Consider the following 17,277-nt stretch of genomic DNA (forward strand, 5'->3'; position numbering starts at 1 on the left):
TCCTATTAAATCTTGTTTTCCCACCAACTATCATTAGAGTAAAGATGTTGTCCCCTGGGGAAAAAGACTGGCTGAGGCTGCATTACCTCACAGGTAACTATTTTTGTAATTATGATGCGATTTATCCCCTCAGATTAGCTATTATTATCGACACTTTACAGGAACTGAGGGTTTTGGTCACAGTCAGGCCAGTGGTACGTGGACGAGTCGCAGCCTCTCCTGCTTCTCAGTCTGGCGCACCCCCCTCCTCAACTTTGACACTCAAGACCGTGGCAATGGGTTTCAGTGGTTAAACTGAAAAATCAGCCTTCTGGAAACTTTACAGTCAGGGCAGGAAGAGAAGGGCGTGCTGGGGGCTCCGGATGGTGGCCCTCGGAGTTAGTATCTGCAGGCTCTCAGGTGATGCATGCATCACAGGTTAGGATGAATTTCCTGGACTCGCGTGGCCCTTCTGGGCGAGCCGGGGGCGCTCGTCCGGAGGAGTACGTGTGTCTGTGTATATTTAGAATCTGAATTCCACATGGATCAGGGAAGGGGGGTCCCTTGCTGAGTCTCACTCTGTGCTCAGCCCTGAGCTGGCACAGTCTGAGGACCTTTGGACCAAGTGGAGGATGTGTTTCCAAGACCGGAAACCACTCAGGGACTCTGGGGTCGTGCCGACGTGGGGGTCCGGGCCTTGATCGCAGCGCGGGGCGGGGGGGCTCCTGGAAAGGCTGCTCCCCAGTGCGGTCACACTGTGGGTGACACCCAGGGCCCTGGCTCCTCCCCTAGTGAGGGCCTTTCCCTCCTCCCTGACCACCCTGGTCACAGGGAAACAGAGGGAGTTACTAGAAGGGAACTTGGCCAAGTGGCTTTGGGGGAGGGGAGGGAGGGGAGGCGCACGGTGGGACTCGGGGAGGGGCTCCTCACTGGCTCTACCTGCAGAACCCGAGACTCGGCCGGGGGTGGGGGTCTCAGGCGCTGCTGCTGGCTCTGCCCACTCTGTGACCTCTGTCTTTGCCCCAGCTCCAGAAACAGAACCAAAACAGAGCTGAACAAAGAAGCCCGAAGCCGGAGGAAAAGCAGAAGTGGGAGTCCCGAGGCACGACCCGCCTTGAGGGGGACTGAAGCCTTGGGGGCAGCTGGGACCTTCATGCTGGAGAGATGGCCTGGAGGGACTGGCTCCTGTGTCTGCCCCCAGCCATGCTGCTTCTCTGGGTCCCAGGTGAGGGACTGCCCGGGGAGGGGGCAGGGGGGCAGGTGGGGGCGTATCAAGTAACTCAGAATGGGGTGTGCTCTGTCCACCACGGAAGATGGACAGACGCAGCGGCCGCATCCTCAGACGGGCAGGAGTGAGGGTTGGTCTCCCCTTCTGCATCCACCTGACCTTGGATGAGCCACAGTGGGGCAAAGAGGTGGGCACAGAGGAGGGGCTTTGCAGGGAGGTTTCAGCTGAATTATCACAAGAAGAAGGAGGGCAAGAGGCAGGTTGCACCAGAGTGGGTGGCAGGGGGACTGCTGAGCGCACCTGGGACATGTGCTTTGACAAGAGGTGCCCTCCTGGCTCACGGGTTCCAGGAGGAAGAAGCGTGGGGACCAGGCAGGGCAGACCCTGGTCTCAGGGACATGGAGGTGAACGAACAGCCAGGGAGGCTCAAGGGGCCAGTCTCCAAGGAAGGGACATGCAGACTCCCGTGGGGGGAGGGGAGGTTGGGGAGGGAGAGCACCTGCAGGACCGGGAGGAGGAGACATGCTGGGGAGATTTCTCTCCAGCCCCTCTAGGAGCATTTACAGCATCTGTAGTCATGCTAGGTGTATTCACAGCATCTCTAATTCTTTTGGTTGTTTTGCCTATAAATCGCATCTTTTATTCCATTCTGTTTGCCTACTAGTTGTCTACAGAAAAGCTATGATTTTTGGTGTAATAATTTGGAAACTAGACATCCCCTCACCCCTCATTCTTCTACCGACCTCTCAGGTGTCCTTGCGTGTTCACGGGATCTGCCCGCACGGAGGGTTTGCTGTTTCTCTGCTTTCTTCTCTCATCGATCATGGGCTGGTTTGGCCAGAATGATGCCCAGGACCGAAATGGCAGTGGGCATTCCCGTCTTGTCCCCAGCTAGGCAGGCGTCCAGTGTTTCCATTAAGCACGAAGAGGGCACCGGTTCACATTTTTAAAAACATCATTCGGTGTCGGATGCTTTTTCATTACCTGTCGAGACGATTACAGGCGTAGCTCGTTTTACTGCGCTTTGGTTTATTAAGCTTCATAGATTCCACGTGTTTTACAAATTGAAGGTTTAATTGAAGGTTTGTGGCAGCCCCACGTCGAGCAAGTCTGTCGCTGCCATTTTTCCAACAGCATTTGCTCACTACGTCTCTCTGCCACATTTTGATAATTCTTGCAGTATTTCAAACTCTCCACCAGCAAAAAGGTATAACTCACTGAAGGCTCAGATGATGGTTGTCATTTTTCAGAGATAAAGTAGTTTTTCATCAAATGATGTACATTGTTTTTAACGACATAATGCTGCTGCACACTTACTAGACTGTAGTATGGTGTAGACATAACTTTTATATGAGAAACCAAAGAATTTGTGTGACTCGCCGATACTCCCTGGATTGCAGGGATCTGGAACCGAGCCTGCATTACCTCTGAAGTATGGCTGTTTTTTTTCTCCTTTGAGCTTTGAAAGTGGTGAATTCTGTTAAGAGATTTGGCCAGATTTTAGTCTTGCTATATTACGCTGACTTCATGAGAAGAATTAGGGAGGTTTTTCCTATTTCTTTATTTTCTGCAAATGTTTAAATAAAATTAGGATTATCTGGTCCTTGAAGGTTTTGAGGAACTAACTTTGTGAAACTGTTTGGGTTTTGCTTAAAAAAGAAAAGGAAAAGAACTTCTTCTTTATTTTTTTCATTTCCTCCCAACTTTACTGAGAGAGAATTAACAAATAAAAACTGTGTTTAGGTAAGGTATACAACGTGATGTTTTGACACACATGTACGTTGTGAAATAATTACCACATCGCTTCACATAGTCATCACCAGGAAAGGACTTTGTGTGTGTGTGTGTGTAGCGAAAGAGTTTAAAAGATTAATCTTAAAAAAAGAAAAACTACATCCCCAAGAATGGGAGATGGGCTGATCCGAGGGAGGGAAAGCCAGAAAGGACTCCTTGCTAACATTCATTGCTATTGGCCTACATTTGTAAAAAATCTATTTAAAAAATCTATTTTGGGTCAATATTGGTCATTAATGTTTTTCTAGGAAATCATCAGTTTTGTCCAAGTTTCCAGACTTATTTGTAGAGACTTGCAAATTATCCTGGCTAGTTTCCTTTTTAATTGCATATGTGTGTCTTTTTTTTTTTTTCTTGATTTGGTTAAACGCACGAGAATGTCTATTACACTGTTTGTTTCTCCCAAAAGAAAAATCAGCTTTTCAGTGTATATTCTAGTTCTGCCGTTTTCTGTTTCCTAATTCACTGATTTCTGTGCTGGCTTTCGTTTCTCTTCTCCTGGGTTGGGTCTGTGTGGGCTTGTTCCTCTCCCGACTCCCTGTGTTGGGTGATTCTCTCGCTTATCTGGGACTTAGTGGATGAGACTTTGCGATCCCTAAGTAAAACATTAGGACAATAGAGGAACATCTTGTTAGGAGAGACAGAGAGAGAAGGGGACAGACAGACCCAGAGGGAGAGACCGAGAGAGATAAGGAGAGACAGAGACACAGGGAGAAAGATGCAGGGAGAGAGACAGAGAGATAGAAACAGAGGGAGACAGAGAGATGGAGCAAAGGGAAGTCAGACCCTGGAGACGGATGGTTGGGTGTGTAGGTGGGGGTGGGGGGCACCTAAGACCAGGGAGGGGAGCCAAGAGCCAGGCAAAGAAACATGACAACATACAGTCAAGGAGAGGTGAGGACTAGAGTCGGGATGTGGGGACCAGAAGCAGCATCTTGAATGAAGAAAAGCTGGGACAGACAGTTATCTATTAAGCACTTGGTACATGTCAATTTTAGTGATTTTTATGTTTCTAGAAAAATCACACCTTCGTCCAGATTTACACATTCACCATAGAGAATTTCTGCAGAGGACCAGCTCTGATTCTTTGAATTTTGTCTATCTCTGTGCTTATTTTACCTTTTCATGTCTTAATTCAGCTAGACAGAGGATTATCTATTTTTATCAGATTGAATTTTCTGAGATTCCCACTTTCTTGGTCAAAAACAGCTGAATAGCAGCAACTTCATACGGTTCAACCTAATATTATTTACCAGGCATTTAACGCCCATTATCTCTTTCCGCACCCTCAAATGTCATGTGAGGCTTATCAATCATCACCATTTTATAAATGAGGTATCTGAAGCTCAGAGAGGTTAAGTAACTTGCCCCAGGACACACAGCTGACAAGTCACGAGCCACCGAGCATCTCAGGAAATGTCACACCTGTGACAAGGCTACATAAGGTCTTCTCTGTAGGGCATCTGCACACCCAGGCCGGGAAAGGATGCCTGATGGGCCCCTGGGAGTGGGAGTGGTGGGAACTCGCGGTGATCAGCTTTGGGCTGCTGTGGACTGAGAGCTGCACTGGGTGGGAGAGGTGCTCATGCCGAAATGTTTGTTGACAGCCTATGTGCTGCACACTTGTAGACATTGCAGATTTAAGAAGGAGGCCCCTGTCTTCCTGGAGCTTACATTTGAGTATCTTCAAGTGATTTAAGAACCCAAAAAAGCAAGTAAAATTAAAAGAATTCTTTCCTTTTTTTGTGTATATATATATATATATTTTATTGAATAGAATTCTAACTCTAGGAACAGAGAGCAAGCCACACCACCCCCTCCACCAATCTAGGGGCCCGATCTGGGGGGCTGGCGAGGACCTGTACACACACAAACTGCGTGTAGGGGCAGGGGACAGGCCCTCTGCCTGGTGGCCAGCATTAACCACACGCCCCACTCAGTCTCCCAGCTCAGTAGCTGAGAACCGCCTGGGAGAATAGCAGATGAAAAACTGAGAAAGAAAACATGAATTTTCTTGAAAATTAAGTCTGCAGGAGCTGGGCAGACTGAAGTAAGCCCCAGGATGCAATGAAGGTTGTCATCAGTAAATTTGTGTGTGTGTGAATGATTTATTTTATCCACAAAATTTGCCGAGCGTGTGCAGTGTTTTTGTGACCTATTTAGCAGCCGTCTCCCTGCCGTGGTGTGTCTTCCCTTGGTGGGAACAGACTGGTGTGTGAGGCTTCTTCAGGTCTCTGAGATGCTCAGGGCTGTGGTGGCCCTCGGGGAGGGAGAGCTGGCTGCTTGGAGGCGAATTCTAACTGTCCTGACAAGTTTCCAGGTGGGGGTTTCCTGGACAGTGAGGGGTGGGAAAGGCAAGGAAAGGAGGTTGGGTCTGGAGGAAGGAGCTGCTGTGATCACAATCTGGGGGGTGCTGGAGGGAAGGGGAGGACACCCCAGGTGTGGTCTGGCTGACATGGGGGTGACTGATGTGAGATGGGGAACTTTGGGGGGTGACCCCCAGGGCGTCTCTGACCCAGGTCCACCTGATGAGGAGCCGGACTCGGCTGTGTTTTCCAGGCTGCTGGTCCCTGAGAGGCCCCCGCAGAGTGACGGGCGTCGTCGGGGGATCGCTGAGCGTGCAGTGTCGATATAAGAAGGAATTCATAGATCATATCAAATACTGGTGCAAATCCCCATATTTTTTACCGTGGAGCATAGTGAAGACCACAAAGTCAGAGAGAGAAGTAAGGAAGGACCGCGTGTCCATCAGGGACCATCCTGCAAACCTCACCTTCACAGTGACCTTGGAGAGCCTTAGAATGGACGATGCGGGAACATACTGTTGTGGGATCGATAAATCATTTTCACGTGACCTCACCTCTGAGGTTGAGGTGTCTGTGTTCCCAGGTGAGCCCTGCACACCCACGCCCCCTGTACCAGCAACAGGGTCACCTGAAGAGCCAAGACAGAAATCAGATCAGAGGCTTGGAGCAAACTCTGTGTGTGAGAGAGAAAGAGAGAGAGTCAGGGAGCTGGCATCGCTCCTCAATCCGGAGCGATGGGCGGGGCGGGTACTAGCCAGGGGAAGGGGAGGCTGGGAGAGCAGCGTGCAAAGGAGAGAGAGGAGGGCGTTCTGCGGGCAGACCTGCACAGGGGAAGGTGCGGGGGTGCTGGGTAGTGAAGGTGCCCAGTACACAGCGAGCGCTGACAGGTGACCGTCCGATCTGCAGTTGAGACAGATGTCTCTGACTGGCAGCTTGTGGCTATGGCTGGAGTCTGGGGGTGGAGGTGACTTTGGGGCTCTCAGGGGGACCCTAGCTTCATCAACAGGATGGAATCAGGACTGTTGGGGGCGGTGCCTGTCCCCTTTGGAAGTGCTCACTTGGCCCCTGGGAGGGGTCCTGGGGCCCCTTTCCAAGTAAGCATCTTGTATGAAATCAACCAAAAAAGGTGTTGGTGAGTGATGGGAGAGTCAGAGAGAGACCTCTGGGTCTGATCTGTGTTTCTGCAACAGCATCAACACCAGCACCAATGTCAACCCCACCTACCACAACCAAGACCTCAACAACCACAACCAGGATGTCAGCTCTGTCATCCACCGCCCCGGCCACAGTGAGTGCCACTTACATTGCCAGCAGCCAGGAGGAATCCCAGCCCGTCCTGGACCAGAGGTAAGGTGCCTTAGTCCCCGTGTCCCAGAGGTGAGCCTCCTCCTCTGGCCAGGTGGTCCATCTGGGGTCGGCAGCCTGGTCCCTGTTGGCTGGGGGCCTCTGGTTCTCTTTGTACCCAGGCTGGAAGCAGGTCTGATCCCCTGACTGGGGTTGTTGGGGCCACGCTAGGCCTGCCCGGGGCTCCAAGAGAGGGCTCAGGCTGGGCACAGGCTGGGGAAGGGGGATGGAAGGAGAGTGGCCTACTAGGCACGGGCTAAACGCCCCACGTGATGTCCCCATTTGTTCCTCACACCCTGTACCATTATTACCCTCATTTTATAGGCAAGTGAACGGAGAGGGTAAGGGCCATGTAGCTACCAGAGGCAGGCTGGGCTCCCAGCCCAAGTTTGTGTGATTCCAAAGTCGTGGGCTCTCTCGTCTAAACTCGTGATTCTTGACCCTTTTTTGGGGTCACAAAACCCCAGGAGAATCTGGCAACATTTATAGATTCTCTCCCCAGAAAAATGCATGCTATCATAAACCACCTCTGGGGTTCACAGACTCCCTATTCCGACAACACCTGGTGTCCTGCAAGTCGATTCTCGCACTGACTCCCCACAGTTAGCACAGAACCCTCGGTCCCCTGAGACCCAGAAGACTCAGTCCCGTCAGACAGCCTGGCTGCAGACGCCAGCGCCCTCTGGGGATTCCCAGGCCCTTACGTTTCTGACAAACTGGCTACAATGTTGGGAGTTCCCATGACCCCCCCCCCTTGGGTTGATCATTGTTACAATAACTCAGAATGCAGAGACGTGCTATACTTAAAATTATAGGTTTCTCACAGAGGACAAAGGTCAGGACCAGCCAAATGAAGAGACGCGCAGGTCAGGGTCTGGGAGGGTCTGAATGCAGCGCTCCTGTGCCCGTTCCCAGTGGAGTCGGGGGGGCATCACGCTCCTGGGACACTGATGTGCTCACCAACCAGGAGGCTCCTCCCAGCCTTGGCGTCTGTAGTTTCGGCTGAGGTTCATTACACAAGCCCGATTGACTGCATCACCGCCCACGTGAATGACTTCAAACTCCAGCCCCCTCTACTTCCCTGAAGGTCAGGCTAGCTCAGAGCCCCAGATCTTCAATCACATGGTCGGTCCTTCCGGTGGCCAGCTCCCATCCTGAGTCACGCCATCTCTTAGCAAAAACTCAGGCAAATCCAAGGGGCTTATGAATAGCAAAGACACTCCTGTTACTAGGAAAATTCCCAGGATTTACAGCCTCCCTTCCAGGAGCCAGGGGCAAAGGCCAGTTGGATTCTTTTTTATATGTAGTTCCCTGTGCCAGACAGTAGGTCCTTGTTGTCTATCTCTTTTATGTATAGTAGTGGGGAAGGTTCTTAGGTCTACTGTGTGTGTATGCGGGGGGATTTAGGTTGGTGGGGGTGTGTCAGAGGGAGACTTGATACCGTCTACATTTTTTCCCACGTGACCTAGTCTATCTGTGGAAGCAAAGAGGGGAAGGCATGCTTGGCCGCCCCACCCACCCCGCCCTTTTCCCCTCCAGGCTCCAAGTGCTGCTGCCCTCGTTAGCAGTTCTGCTGCTCCTGTTGGGGGGCATCTCATTGCTGGCCTGGAGAATGGTTCAGAGACAGAGCAAAGGTGAGTTACTCCTATACCCCACTCCCCACCCTGGAGGGCCAGGCTCTGCCCACACCCTCTTATCTTCGAGGCTCTGTGTCCTGGTTCCCCGGAGTGGTCATTGGATGCATCCTCTGAGACCACACATCCTGGGTGACCCTAGAGGCGGACCCCAGAGGAAGTGTCCCTAGGGTGGCAGATCCCAGCTATGGGAGGGGGCTTCTTGGAAAGAAGCTTTTCCCACGGTGGGCCTAGGGTGGGTGCTCAGGAAGCAATGTCCTTCTTCTGTCTAAACCCTTCTGTGACCTCCCACACACTCCGAAGTCCAGGCCCCCATAGGACAGTCAAGGCCCTCTGCAGTCTGGCTCTGCCTACCCCTCTGGCCATCCGTTCGCTCTGGAAGGCAGCCGTTCCCAGCTTTTCATCACTTGGCAAGAGCCACGACCTCAGTCTCCCCTTCTGAGTTTGCTCTGGGCAGCTGGGTTGCCTGCCCCGCCCTCTTTCCCCAGCTCACTCCTGGTCGGCCCTAAGCGATGCTCTCGGACTTCCTTTCCTCGGGGACCTTCTCCTGGCCCCCAAAGAGTAGCGTGGGGGCCCCTCCTGGGTGTCCTCTGGACCGCCACCATCATAGCCCTTTTCACAGCAGATTGTCTTCCTTGCCTGCCTCCGCACCAGCCCGTGCAACTTCTTAAGGTCAGGGACCCTGACTCCAGATGGCACACAATCAGTATTTGTTGAATGAATGTGGCATGTAATAGCTCCAGGGAGCTCCAGGCAGCCTGCAGTCCAGCCGCTCTCCTCTGAGCTCAGGTTAAAGAGAGGAACCTGGAGGATGCACCTAGCCACTTATCTGGTGCTCAGTGAGTAGACGCTCAATCAGCACTTGAGTGAACTAACTGAATAAGAGGAACCGAGGGAGGAGTGGAGTTGTGAGCTTGCTGTTGGCTGGAGGCCCAAGGCCCACCTACAGGAGGGCAGCCATCTGCCTGGGGTGGGCTGTGAGCTGGAAGTCTCCTTCCTGTTCTAAGGGTTCCTTTTTTTCCCCCCAAAGATGCTATTTATTTTATTTTATTTTTAAATTTTTTTGCAGGGGAAGGTAATTAGGTTTATTCATTTTAGGGGCGGGGGTAATTAGGTTCATTTATTTATTTATTTGTTTGTCAGTGGAGATGCTGCAGATTGAACCCAGGACCTTGTGTATGCTAAGCACATGCTCTACCCCTGAGCTATACCCTCCCCACTATTTTTAATTTTTTTCAACAGTGATACTGGGGATTGAACCCAGGACCTCGTGCATGCTTAGCATGCACTCTGCCACTGAGCTACCCCCGACCCCCCCACCCCCACCTCCCACCCGATCTTTTCTAAGAGTTATTGATTCCATGCGCATAGGGCTCTTGGGAGAATGTTTGTTCATAGTTATGGAAGCTGAGCCTTTCAAGGCTGCAGTGAGACTGGAGGTTGCTAACTGGGAGTTGGTCCCTACTGGGGCCGGCCAGGGTCGGGGGACCCTGCCTTACCCTCTCATCTCCAGTACCCCATGGGGCCCAGCCTCTCCCCTCCAGCGCAGCTCAGGCCTTTCGGAGAGAAATCAGACTCAGTGTATTTGAGCTTGTTGATGGAAAGAAAAAAAAAACCCACTTCTTCCCCATCTGCTTCTCCTGTATCATGTTCGGGAAACTCTGCCTAAACTTCAGGCCACGCTGCCCCCCACATGGGGTTTCCCCAGCCTGGACGGCTTCAGATCTGTGGGTCCCAGACATCTCCTTGGCGCCCTTTCGCCTGATTAGTTCCCCATGCCCCGCCTTCTAAAAGAGGGGTGTGTGACTGCTGCAAAAAACTGGAAAAATAAGTAGAGGCACAAAGAAGGAAATAAATTCGCCATAATAATGATGGAAATTCCCACCGGCCGGAGAAAGCTCACCACTGGTGTTTGTGCTGCGTCGAAGTCTCTTGCTTATCTGATTTCTTAAAATGTTTGCTGCATACCGTGATTCCACTTAGATTTTCCTTTTCTTTTTTCTTTTTTTTGCACTTCACAGATTGTATGATTTCCCCTGCTAATAGATGTTCTAAAAATTCCTGACTGCGGGTTGACTCGTGTGCGTGGGTTGCAGCTTGTTGAACTAACCCTTGTTTAACAGGAGAAAGGCTTTCTGTTCAAGCAGCCAGTCGCTCCCCCTGCTTTGCGAGTCCCAGCTCCTGTGTCCTGAGCGCGTCTGGGGCTGTCTTCCCCGTGCCTCTGTCCCTGCCCCTCAGCCTGACGCCTGCCCTGTCCCCCGACTCCTGGTTCTTCCCCTCAGCCCAGTCTTGTCATTCACTCGCTCACTCACGCAGCAAAGCTGACGGAACTGCTGCTGTGTGCCAGGCCCGGTGCTGGGCTCTGGGGGACACGGTCTTGACCAGGGTAGACTGGGTTCCATCTTTAGTGGGCTTCCTGCCCAGCTGGCTGGCTGTCACCCAGCTCCCTCAATGCCACCTTCCTTCCTCAGTGATGGACTCCATGTCCTCCTCACCAGCCCCCTTCTTTCTTCCCATCAAAACCCCTGTCCCAGCCGAAGAGAGGGAGGGGGCGTGGAGCCGGGGGGACAGCATTTGGAACAAAACGTGTTCATACCTTATAGTGCCCAGTGGCGTGTTCTGTTGTGTTGACTGTCGGGGATCAGCAAACACTTCTGTCGTACAAGGTCTCTTGTCTCCTGGCTGTGGGTGTCTCACCTTTGACTTTGGGGCTCCCCGAGTGGACAGTGTCTTTCTCTGCAGTGTTTAATGGAGTGGGCTCTAGAGTCACCTGGCTGTGCCCCTCGGCAAGGGCACTCTGGCTGCGTGGGCACCATCTGCTTGCCACCAGCTCCTGGGGCTCCAGGTCGAAAGGGCCGGGGAGCGAGGCACAGAGCTGCGCTCAGAGGCAGGACATCTGCAGACCAACACTGCAGGTGCCAGAAGCAAAAGGCTGTGCGGCCTGACCAGTGATCCATCAGAGCTACCGGGACCTCCCATCTGGGAGGGACAGACCCCCAGGAAGGCAGTCGGAGCAGATGACCCTGGTGACTTCATGTAGTTTGACGCAGTTCTAGGTCTCTGCAAGGACACGTCCCTTCATTTTTTTCTTTTAAAAAAACTTCAGGGCTTGTTAAAACACTGGTTAAAACACTCCACCCCAGCATTTATGATTCAGTACATCTAGGGTGGGGCCTGCAGATCTGCATTTTTTAAATTACAGCAAAAATACATTAAAATACTATAAAATTTGCCATCTTAACCATTTTTAAAAATTGTAGTATGGTTGATTTGCAATGTTGTTAATTTCTGGTGTACAGCAAAGTGATTCAGTTATACATATATATAAAAATATATGTATATATTCTTTTTCATTATAGGTTTTCATGAGCTATGGAATACAGTTTCCCATGCTATACAGTGGGACCTTGTTGTTTATCCATTTTGCATATAGTAGTTCACCATCTGAACCATTTTTAAGTTTACAGTTCAGTGGTGTCAAGTATATTTACTTTGCTGTCAAAGAGATCTCCAAAGCTTTTTCATCACGAAGACAGCTCCTTTTAAATGAGTTTCCTTCCTTTCTTGCCTTCTCTCACCTGGGAACTTTTTTTTTTAATAGAGCTACTGGGGATCGAACCCAGGACCTCGTGCCTGCTGAGCACACACTCTACCACTGAGCTATTCCCCACCCACCAGAAACATTTTTCTGAGTGACTTTTGAGGACTAGGTTTGTTTGGCCCCTCTCCCCAGGCTGGAGCCTTCCTGCCCATTCGTTTATTCACTCATTTATTTCCTCATTCACTAATTCACCCACTCAGCAAGCCCTTGAGTTCCTACCATGCTGCAGACCTGAAGTGACAGGTCCCCAGAACTTGTCCGAGGGCAAGGCCTTCCTCCAGGTGGATCACAGGGTGCCCCATCCCCGTCTTGTTCTGGGATTCGACCTCCTTACTCTTCTCTTGTCTCTTTAGCTGGTAAGAATCCAGAACCACCCCAGAACCCCAGTCAGGTAAGAAAGGCTCCGGCAGGAGGAGTGTCGGGTGGCTGGGGGGAAGCGCAGAGGATGCTGGCGGAGCAGGGGGGTTGAAGTGTCCCTCAGGCAGTGGAGGTCTGCATGGATCCTACGTGGATGGGGCGAGGTGCTCCTCCACAGCGGGAAGAACGATGCCTGGGAGATCTGTCACTGGGTCTTGCCACGGGTTCTGGCCAGTCCCTTCCCTTCCCAGGGAAGGGGGAATGAGGGAGGGTCCTCCCAGCCCAGCCGCTGACCTGACCATTCAGATACTCCCCAGAGAGGACCAGAGTGAGGGGAGGGAGGGGGGGAAGGCTGGGGCTGGGGCTGGGGCACCCAGAGCACTGAGAGAAAGGAGATGTTTGCAGAGAAGCAGGGATAGAGGCCTCTCTGGGCTGGACCACGGAGGGGCTCTGCGGACACCCACCAAGCCCCGCACCTCCTACCCACCCCAGGCTGCTGAGCAGAGTGAGCCCTGCTATGCAAATGTGGAGCTGCAGACGTGGCCCCCTCCGGCAGAGCCCCGGCAGCCTGCCTGGGAGGCAGAGGATGTGGGGTGCAGCACGGTGGTGAGTGCGGGGGCTCAGCTCCTGTAACGGGGAGGGGGGACCCGGGCTCCCCGGTCTTGTGCTTCCCTAGGACGAGGACACACAGAGAACGGGGCAAGTGCAGATTCTGCCGAGCTCAGTGTCTTTGTAGCTGGGGATGGGGGTGGGAGATGAGGGGCTATTGGGATGGCAGGTGGCAGTCAATAGTCAATAAAGTACAGCATTTATTAGGCCCCTACTATATATCACGTACCCAGCATTAAAACCTCTGACTTCTCACTGTTTTGGTCCCATTGTCTCTGGTATGATCCCCACTTCTCCGATTTGTATCAATGACCCCCTGTAGGTCAGCCCTTAGGCACAGTCATTGTAAAGTAAACTAATGGAAGAGGCTGCCCACCCCTCCAAGGTCGTGACCCGTTAGTGGAAGAGTTTCGGCTGAGGGGTCAGTTGTCAGAGAAGATGAGGGAGAAGGTTTCCACATCAGACACATGGCCCTGGGACCAGCCACATCCGTTTTTCTAACTTGGTGACTAATGATCTCAAAGTGGGTCCCGGAGACTCCCCCAGCTCTAGTGCCGGGGACTTTGTGCTGTGTCTTGATCAGATGGGGTGGAGCAGGTGGGTGGACAGGATCTTGGAGCCCAGTCCTTGTGGGAGAAAGAGGACAGGGCAGTGGGGAAGTGTGGAGCCACCTCCTTCCCAGCGGAGACTCCCCGGGTTCCCCTCTGGCGTGCCCCACCCTCCAGCCTAAGCTGGGGGTTCGTGCTCCCCCCACCTTTCCCCGACCCCCCTGTCTCTGTCTCTGCAGAGGCCCCCCGGTGAAAGTCTTCACTACACCACGGTGGTGTTTGACTCACCAAGACAGGATTCCAAGGCCGACAGGACATCCTCCCTGGGGCCCCAGAAGCAGGAGCCAGTGTACAGCCTGGTTAAGAAGACATAAGCTTGCATCTCCAGCCTTGCCATCTGGAGGCCTCTGTGGGGCACAGGAAGCCTAGGGCTGGCCCCTCAGCCCTCACCCACATCCGCCAACACCGCTTCTCTTGCTGGTGGCCAACAAGGCAGCTGGGCTCCCGAGGGCCAACCCTCGTGCGCCATCAGCCAGGCTGGCTTCATTGAGGACGAGTGGGAATGTGATTCTGGAAGGACCTGTGGGAAACCTTCCGTCCCACTGGCTCCTGATGCGTCTTTCCCCTTTTCTCTGCCTCTTCCCAGCTCTGGGGAAGGAGGGCAGGATCTCAGCCCCACGTGAGGTCTCTGAGAAACAATGGGACTCATGCAGGGTGACACCCATGAATAGCTTTGTACATCACAGCCCCATGGAAATGTCTGGGTTCCTGCAGAGTGGTCCCCACTGGCAAAGAGCCAGGAGAATGCAAAGGCCCTGAGGACTGGGTCCCCCTCATCTTACAGACAAGGAGACCAAGACCCAGAGAGAGGAGAGGCTTGCCCAAGGCTCCAGAACCGTGTTTCTCTGGACTCTGAGATAGGTTCATTTTTAATATGAGGTTAATAAATTAATAAAGTTTAAAATATCTTAAGAGAGAAGAAAATATTATTTATACAATGCCTGCTCTGTGTCGGCAATCTTGTATTTAAAGAAAAATCCTTTCTTCAGAAGGCTGAATAATATTCCATTTATGTATATATTACATTTTGCTTAACCATTCATCCATCAGCGGACACTTGGGTCGCTTCTGCGTTTTAGTTGTGAGTAACGCTGTTATGAACATGAAGTACAAGTATCTCTTTGAGACCCTGCTTTCCATTCTTTTGGGTGGATACCCAGAAACAGAGTTGCTGAATCATATGATGATCTATTTTTAATTTTTGAGGAACTGCTGGGCTGTTATCTGCAGTGTCTGTACCATCTTATACTCCCACCAACAGTGCACAAGGGTTTCCAATTTCTCCACATCCTTTTCAACCTTTGTTTTTTTCTGTTTTTTAAAAAAGTAACCATCCTAGTGGTAATTTTGATTTGCATTTCCCCAGTGAGCAGTGAGGTCGAGCACCGTTTCGTGTGTTTATTGGCCTTTTGTGTATCTTCTTTGAAGAACTGTCTATTCAAGTCTTTTGCAGGTTTTCAGATTGAGAAGGTTTTGTGTGTGTATGTGTGTGTGGCTGTTGAGTTTTTGTTGTCTATGAATTCTGGATATTAATCCTTATCAGATATGTGATTTGCAAATATTTTCTCTCATTCTGTGGATTGCCTTTTTCTTGGATCATGATTAATGCCCAAACAGTATGAATTGGGCCAGTCATCCAATGTGGCTTTTCTCCCACCTCAATATGAATAAAATGCAGTTAAGAACAATTAAGAGAGGGGGAAGGGTAGAGCTCAGTGGTAGAGTGCGTGCCTAGCACGCACAAGGTCCTGGGTTCAATCCCCAGTCCCGCCATTATAAACAAACAAACAAACTTAATTACCACCCCCCACCAAATTAAAAAAAAAGGAGAATCCAGTTATACTTTTAAAATTTATTTCTAACTTCATCCTGTTGTGGTCAGAGAAGAAACTAACTTTTTAAATCTAGTAAGACTTAGTTTCTGGCTTCACAGATGGTCTATCCTGGAAAATGTCCCATGTACACTTGAGAGGAGTGTGTGTGCTGTGGCTGGACTGATGGTTCCGTATACGGCTGTTAGATCTGGTTGATTTATGGTGCTGTTTAAGTCCTCTGTTTCCTTGCTTACCTCCTGTCTGGTCATTCTACCCATTGTTAAGAGAGGGGTATTGATGTCTCCAACTACTACTGTAGACGTGTCTACGACCCCCTTCAATTCTGTCAGGTTTTGCTTCATGTATTTTGATGGTCTGTCGTTAAGTGCATAATTATAAATATAATTGTTGTATCTTCTTGCCGTTACTCCCTATCCAAGTCCATTGCTGGTTGAGACAAATAAACTTGAATGTCTTTAAGTCACTAGTGGTTGCGATTTCTGCTACTTCCAGGGAATGACATTCCACACTGAGAGAGCGCTCTAACCCAGAATCTTTTCCTATTTTGTCAGGGATGTTTGCTAAACCGTCACCAGCCACCCAGAGGGAGGAGACACTGGTTTGGAACTCCCCTACAATGTTCTAATTAAGTCAGTATTCGTTCATCTGCAGCACGACGCTAGGTGGCACCCTTCCCGTACAGCACAGTGTTGAATGGTGTTCCCTAAATCTGTGCAACGTGGAGTCCTGAAAATGAGGGTTTGAAAGGTGGTTGTGAAGGGTGTTGAGGGACCTTATAATGTGGACCAGAGCTTAGCCATGCATCCAGTGCAGAGTGAGCGCTCAAAAATCTCTGCTGACGTGAACTGAATTCAGCTCAATCACCCTCCAGCCTGACCTAAAGTAGCCCTAGAGGCACCCTCTTTCCAATCAGAGAGTGACCTCTGCAGGGCGGTTTAAGACATAAACAGACAAGTCTTGTAATCTACACACATTTATGTAACTTCCTTCCAGGAAGCTGTGCATACCAAAGGGTATTGGGAAAGGCAATCTTTGTCGAGCCAGATTTTTTAAAAATGTGCTTTTCTAGCTTCCCTCCAGGGCTCCAGGCGGACATACATCATAATCGCATGAGGAAGAGTGGCAGCCTGGTCAGTCTTCCCTGAACAAAGATTTGCCCTAGGGAGTTTGTCAGGAAATGCCTCAGCTCACATTTTACTTGAGTTCATATTTTAAACTGTATCTATTAAAAATTAGGCACCATATTGCATGACTGAAAACTCAACATTTATAGGAAAATAGATGGCGAAAATCATTGTCCTTACTAGTCCTGTCCTTAGTCATTTAAAGATAATGTTAAAATTTCTTCCTTGAGATATTTAACCGTATAGTGTATATCTATACAGCAACATTGCTGTCTCTACCCACCTACTTATTTATAAACCCAGCATCTACTTATTGATGACATATATGATATATGTGATATATAACGTATATACATGTCTGACCTTCAGCTTTCTTATCTGTAAAATGGGGAAATAACCCTTTAAGTCTTCATATGTTTTGGTGAAGATAAAATGATACAGCAAGTTCCTTAAATCACCTAACACGATAATAACAAGGGCAGCTGATATAAAACTCTCCCTGCGCACGGAGAGTTGACAGTCTGTGCCCCGTGGTCTTCTCCTCCCCAGTCCCCACGTCAAGCCATGATTCCCTAAACTGGCGTCTGCTAATCCTTCTTCTGTTCGAGCAAGTGATGCTGAAGGGTCAGAGCTTTGACCTGAAAAGAAGCATCTGTTGGCCCTGAACGATCACCTCCTGGTGGAACAGGAGGAGTTGCGGGGAAATCTTTGTCCTACTAGGGAGCTGTTCCCTGCTCCCTGCTCCCTCCCGCCCTCCACAACACACACACACAGACACAGAACAGAAAGTTAAAGAAAAAATACTTTGCAGTGGGAAAATAGTTTTGAAATGCTAGCCAATATGGTTCTGTAGTTCCT

The 17,277-nt window shown here is 50.5% G+C and overlaps 1 protein-coding gene across 2 annotated transcripts; it reads left to right on the forward strand.

Annotated features, from left to right (window-relative positions):
* Window positions 1–885: 885 nt before the first annotated feature.
* Window positions 886–15,754, forward strand: CD300A (CD300a molecule). Of its 2 annotated transcripts, XM_072939525.1 has the most exons (7): window positions 886–1,204; window positions 5,561–5,890; window positions 6,498–6,654; window positions 8,191–8,285; window positions 12,240–12,277; window positions 12,736–12,849; window positions 13,640–15,754. In XM_072939525.1, the coding sequence occupies exons 1-7, from the start codon at window positions 1,144–1,146 to the stop codon at window positions 13,772–13,774; spliced, it is 930 nt and encodes a 309-aa protein (XP_072795626.1). In that variant the 5' UTR covers window positions 886–1,143; the 3' UTR covers window positions 13,775–15,754. The 2 variants fall into 2 exon arrangements, with proteins under 2 accessions (XP_072795626.1, XP_072795627.1); XM_072939526.1 differs by lacking the exons at window positions 12,240–12,277; window positions 12,736–12,849; window positions 13,640–15,754 and adding an exon at window positions 8,594–9,571.
* Window positions 15,755–17,277: the final 1,523 nt, after the last annotated feature.

This window comes from Vicugna pacos, chromosome 16, assembly GCF_048564905.1.
Source record: "Vicugna pacos chromosome 16, VicPac4, whole genome shotgun sequence".
NCBI classification, from domain to species: Eukaryota; Metazoa; Chordata; class Mammalia; order Artiodactyla; family Camelidae; genus Vicugna; species Vicugna pacos.